Genomic DNA, 6,335 nt, shown 5'->3' on the forward strand with positions numbered 1-6,335 from the left:
GTACACCTACTAAGCATTCATTCCTGGTACTTCATTAATAGCAGGCTGCTTAATCCTCATAACAACCTTATGATAGGATTATTGCTGTCTCGACTTCATAGATGGAAATACCAAGGCACAGAGAAGTTAAGTAATATGTCCAAGGTCACAATGCAAGGATTCTAATCCAGGGAGTCTAGTCACAGCATCTGTATTTTTAACCACAACATTATGCTGTCATAGATAAAAACTAATCTTCCTTATCCCTAAGTAAGTCAGAGGCCAGCAGGAGGTTAAACAGGGGAACATGCAGGCTGGAGCAGATAGAAGAACAGCATATCTCACAAAATCGACAAAATCTGAGCTTTGGAGAAGTTGGCCTCACTAGGGCAAAAAAGAGAAGACAATAGAAATTTCACTTTGCATTCAATATTGACTTTATTATAGCCTCTAAGCTGGGGGAAAACAAAACAAAACAAAACAAAAAACAACACCTCTCCAATTTTTCCTAGAATAGTCAACACTAGAATGTAGTTCTAGGCCAGGTGCAGTGACTCATGCCTGTAATCGTAGCACTTTGGGAGGCCAAGGAGGGCAGATTACTTGATGTCAGGAGTTTGAAACCAGCCTGGCCAACATGGTAAAACCTCATCTCTACTAAAAAATATAAAAATTAGCCGGGCATGGTGGCACGTGCCAGTAATCCCAGCTACTTGGGAGGCTGAGGCAGGAGAATGGCTTAAACCCAAGGTGGAGGTGAAGGTTGCAGTGAGTCCAGATCGCGCCATTGCACTGCAGCGTGGGCAACAGAGCAAGACTCCATCTCAAAAAATAAAAATAAAAAAAAGGAAAAAAAAAAAAAACGTAGTTCTGAACTCCGAAAAGTTAAATTTTTGGTCACAGTTAGCATGTGCTATATTTTTCTCTAATTTCAAAGCAGATTCTGATAAAAACAAAAAGATGGCAGCATTACCACTCTACAGCAATAGAAAGTTTTCATGAAGCTGAAACAAACTGGCTCCCAGTTTAGCTCCTTCTATTAATGACTAATTTTTCATGTATTTCAAATATATTCCATAAATTCTAAGATGCATTTTCACACCTTTTTTATATCTAATACTGGTGTGTGTTTAAATCAACAGTACCTTCGATTCAATAAAACAGGGGTCTTGCTGTATCATTTGTGATTTTTAAGCAATCCATAGCTTGCTTAACCATCTCCCTATTTTGGGGCACTGGTGTCAGGTCCAGTATTTTCAGTAGTATAAGTGGCATTTTTAGGACTGTCTTTATATTAGGTTTCTTTCATTTTGCTTTTCCTCGAGAACATATATTTCCAAATTGATAATTTTGTGCTAAAGGATCAAAACTGTCTTATTATTCACTATTTACTGCAAATCTGAAATCACAGAAGTCAGTCAGTTAACAGAGCTATAAATGATGTGTAATTGCACTTACTCAACCAGCGCCCTGGGGTAGTTTTCACGGTTATTTTTGCTAATCTAATAGACAACACCTAAGGATGTTGGGATGTGCAGTTTAAGGGCTGATGAGGTCATGGATTTCCATATGTTAAGTTACATGTGTATTTCCTTATACACACCCAGGGTAGAATACTGAGGCTTAATCTTGTATTTGGTATTCTCTTTTCAAATTACTTTATTTGGAAAGTTTTTATCCATACAGTTCACTTTTTCAAAGGAATCTGAAAGGTTTTTTTTAATAAACATATGCTTCCCTCTAGTGGACACTAACTTCTATACAACTGTATTATTGGCAAACAGTAGTTGATTAACAATGTCCACAAAATTTGGCCGACTGTGGCTCACGTCTGTAATCCAGCACTTTCGGAGGCCGAGGCAGGCGGATCACCTGAGGTTAGGAGTTCAAGACCAGCCTGACCAACATAGTGAACCCCCGTCTCTGCTAAAAATACAAAATTAGCCTGGCTTGGTGGCGCATGCCTGTAATTCCAGCTACTTGGAAGGCTGAGACAAGAGAATCGCTTGAACCTGGGAGGTGGAGATCGCAGTGAATCGAGATCATGCCATTGCACTCCAGCCTGGGTGACAGAGTGAGACTACGTCTCCAGGAAAAAAAAAAAAAAGGCAGAAAATTAGCTGGGCCTGGTGGCAGGTGCCTGTAATCCCAGCTACTTGGGAAGCTAAGGCAGGAGAATCGCTTGAACTCAGGAGACAGAGGTTGCAGTGAGCTGAAATGACATCACTGCATTCCAGCCTGGGCCACAGAGTGAGATACCAAAAAAAGAAAGAAGAAAGTAAAGCAATGAATCAAAGCACCTGCCCTCAAGGGAGCTTATATTCTAGTGAGGAAGACAATGAAAACAAATGCATAACTTGGTAATAAATGTCAAGTGTTCATATTTATTCAAAGAAAAACACTTTGGGCAGAGTAAAGGAAACAGTGCGATTCCTGAAGCAGTGCAAATGCTCTTTTAAAAAGCCTCTCAAAAAAGACCTTCCTGGCCGGGCGGGGTGGCTCACACCTGTAATCCCAGCACTTTGGGAAGCTGAGGTGGATCACCTGAGGCAGATCACCTGAGGTCAGGAGTTCGAGAACAGCCTGGCCAACATAGCAAAACCCCATCTCTACCAAAAATAAATTAGCCAGACGTGGTGGCACGTGCCTGTAGTCCCACCTACTCAGGAAGCTGAGGCACGAGAATAGCTTGAACCTGAGCAGCAGAGGTTGGCAGTGAGCTGAGATTGTGCCATTGTACTCCAGCCTGGGAGACAGAGTCAGATTCCATCTCTATTTAAAAAAACAAAAGATCTTCCTGATATGTTGACATTCCAGCAGAGAACGAAAAGAAGTAAGGGGGCACCAAGCACAGTGGCTCACGCCTGTAATCCCAGAAGTATGGGAGGCAGAAGTGGGTGGATCACAAGGTCAGGAGTTCAAGAAGGCCTGGCCAATATAGCAAAACTCCATCTCTACTAAAAATATAAAAAATTAGCCAGGTGTGGTGGCACGTGCCTGTAGTCCCAGCTACTCAGGAGGCTGAGGCAGGAGAATCTCTTGAACCCGGGAGGCAGAGGTTGCAGAGAGCTGAGATTGTACCACTGCACTCCAGCCTAGGCAACAGAGCGAGACTCCATCTCAAAAAAAAAAAGGGGGGGGGGGCAAGCTTTACAGATACGCAGAGGAGCATTCCAGGACCAAGGGACAGAGCCCTGCCATGATAGCATGACAGCTTTCCAAAACCACAACGATCACCACTACATAAGGATTATAAACACAAATGGGATAAAAATAAAGGGGGTAGAGTATTGATTATCTGAAAATCAAAAATATCCTTCTACAGGCCAGGTGTGGTGGCTCACGCCTGTAATTCCAGCACTTTGGGAGGCCGAGGTGAGCAGATCAGTTGAGGTCAGCAGTTCAAGATCAGCCTGGCCAACATATTGAGACCCTGTCTCTACTAAAAATAAATAAAATTAGCTGGGCGTGGTGGTGGGTGCCTGTAATCCCAGCTACTCAGGAGGCTGAGGCAGGAGAATCACTTGAACCCGTGAGGTGGAGGTTGCAGGAGCCGACACTGCACCACTGCACTCCAGATCCGGCAACGGAGCAAGACTCCGTCTTAAAAAAAAAAAAAAAAATCCTCCTATGTAACACGAAAAGACTTACCTCCTCGACCAGTTGGACACCATAATCCCTTTTAAGTGGCTGGATGCTCACACCTCTCCCATTGACAAGCTGGGTTAAGTCAATTGGTTGAGTAGGATCAACACGACCCAAATCAATCAGATACTGCAGCCTATTGAGACTCAAAGGCTTATACTGGCGTCTGAAACTGTAAAACAAGAACGTAAGAGTTGGAAAACTTTCATCTTCCTGTAACTTCTCCAAATCAACTCAAAGGTTTGTCTTGTGTTTTCCTCTACCAATTTTAATTATTTAACTAAATAAAACCCTCTTGAGCATAACACAAACATGCAATATTGCTTGGTTTTGGGTAATGAAACCTGTACCACCTGTGTTCCACTAAAAACTATTTTCCTCTCTAAGCATTTACTTCACTTATTTACACAAATAAATCTGTGGAAAATTTAACTTACTATGGAGCTCAAAGTAATAATGTAGTTATCATTTATTAGGTGACTACAGTGGGCCAGATTTTTATATATACTGTCTATTATTGCTGATTCTCTTAATAACCATTAGAGCAGGCATTAGAATCTCCATTTTGCAGGTCTGAGTGCAATGTCTGGGCTTTTTTTCCTTTTAATAATCCAGGCAAAATTTCATTACCAAAAAATGGTTCAGGGGAACAGTAGCAAGTTTGCTTCAAAGTGAATTTAAAATTTCTACCAAAATTTCTACCAAACTATTTTTTAGGTGCTTTTTAATGGAAATTGGGGACCTGTACTTTTAAAAAGCAAAGCAACCTTACCTATGTCCTTCGTTAAACCCGTATTTTGGGATTCGGATGTAAAATGGAGTCTGACCTCCCTCAAAGCCCAAGCGGGGCCGGGTTCCTCTTTGCCTTTCTCCTTTATGGCCTCTGCCACATTTTCTACCTCTTCTCCGACCTCTTGGTCGTCTCTCCTACAAGGAAAGATAATTTTATGAATTTCAGATGCATTTCTAAAAACTGCATTTCAGCTCTTCACTTTTTGTTATGCTATTCATTCATCCAACCGACCAGTGCTAGCTAACACTATTGTGTGACAAGCATGTCCTAGTTGTTCAAAGGTCCACACACTCTGTTAGCATCTTTGCCTCTAAAGACATAGCTAATTCTTGTAACCAAAGTCCAAGCGTGTTTCAAAAGCAAAAAGTAAAGGTTGGGACGGGGATAAGGTTTTTGTAATAGGTTGAAACTGAAAAAAATCCTAGAATTAAATATCCACAACATTTTAGATAGTGAAGAACTTTTTATTTTGAAATTAATTGTAAATATGCAAATTTTATTCATAAACCTGTAATTTTATTTAAAAACTAATTTGTTGAAGAAAATCTTTTCCTTAATTTACTTCCTGTCATTTCACGAAAGCAACGAATTGACTGTTAAAATGACAGTACACTGTCAACAGCTTTTCTAGCTGTATTTAGTGAACTGCAGAAGGGACAGCTGCGATTCAGATCTTTCCAATGAACATAAAGATCCACGGGGAAAGCACTTCATTTTAAACCCAATTTTGAATGACACACTGACTTTGTAGTTTCTGCGAGTCGGCTTCTCCGCCTAATATCTTTACGCTTTTAAACATCACCTTATTAATAACTGGGTGCGGCCGGGCGCAGTGGCTCACGCCTGCAATCCCAGCACTTCGGGAGGCCAAGGCGGGCGGATCACGAGGTCGGGAGTTCAAAACCAGCCTGGCCAACGCGGTGAAACCACCTCTCTACTAAAAATACAAAAATTAGCCGGGCGTGGTGGCGGGCACCTGTAATCCCAGCTACACGGGAGGCTGAGGCAGAATTGTTTCTGGGCGACAGCGCAAGACTCCGTTTCGGGAGGGAAAAAAAAAAAAGAAATGGGTGCACGTGCAAAGATTTCCCTCTGGGCAGTAAGGGAGAACAGGCACGAGGCAACCCTACGTTCATCCCAACACCCTCCCAGAAAGGGCAGTTCTCCTAATGACAGGGAGAGAAGGGCCGCTTTCATCGCCCCGGTTCCCAGCGCTTCCCCGCACCGCCACTACCCATTTACCGGTTTCTTGGAGCCGGGATTCGGCTTTAAGTTGGCCAGGCTCACACGCGGCAGGCCCCGGAGTAGGTCCAGGGCCCGGGCCCGACCGCCGTGCAAAGGACCGGCCATAACGCGCAGACCCAAGAACTTTCAAGGTCGCCCTGAGCTGCTCGGAGGCCTCGTGGTCTCGGGGGCTGCTTTACGGCCGTGGTCCCGCCCCTGTTGCGCTGCAGCCGCGCGCGCAAGCTCGGGACTCGGGCACAAGCGTAGGAGTCTGCAAGCTTGTCTCGGTTGTCTTTTTAGTTCTTTGGGGATGTGATCTTATTTTCCGAGGTCGTGCTTTGTCCTCGGGGTCCCTTTTAATATTCTGAACGTAAAACCTCTTTCGCCAAACAAGAGCATGCCCTAAAAACACTGCGTTAAATAAAGGATCTTTTTTGAGTCAGTGTTTGGCCTTGCCTGTTTGTCTAGGCAGTGTCTTCTCTGAGGTCAATGCAGAATCCAGAGTAAAGCAAAGTGAGCTGTTAATTATTAGCTTTTGAGCTTGCGTAATTATACACCGTGAGGTACAAAAATAATACTCAGAGTGCACCTATCAAAATGCCTGGCTAATACCAATCTTTGAATAAGACTCAAAGTATGAACTCTCATCCGTGTGCATCTATATTGTTTTGAGTGAATCGCAGTTACTAACCAC

The 6,335-nt window shown here is 43.1% G+C and overlaps 1 protein-coding gene across 1 annotated transcript in view; it reads right to left on the reverse strand.

The window, feature by feature from the left end:
• The window catches only part of MRPL15 (mitochondrial ribosomal protein L15), a 16,180-nt gene extending 10,332 nt beyond the window's left edge, over nt 1-5,848 (reverse strand). The window contains exons 1-3 of the mRNA XM_011998097.1: nt 5,660-5,848; nt 4,397-4,551; nt 3,631-3,796 (exon numbers count right to left, since the gene is read on the reverse strand). Coding sequence (XP_011853487.1) covers nt 3,631-3,796; nt 4,397-4,551; nt 5,660-5,767 — 429 coding nt within the window. The 5' untranslated portion in view covers nt 5,768-5,848. The remainder of the gene's footprint in view (nt 1-3,630; nt 3,797-4,396; nt 4,552-5,659) is intronic.
• Nucleotides 5,849-6,335: the final 487 nt, after the last annotated feature.

Source organism: Mandrillus leucophaeus, unplaced genomic scaffold (assembly GCF_000951045.1).
Source record: "Mandrillus leucophaeus isolate KB7577 unplaced genomic scaffold, Mleu.le_1.0 Scaffold556, whole genome shotgun sequence".
NCBI classification, from domain to species: Eukaryota; Metazoa; Chordata; class Mammalia; order Primates; family Cercopithecidae; genus Mandrillus; species Mandrillus leucophaeus.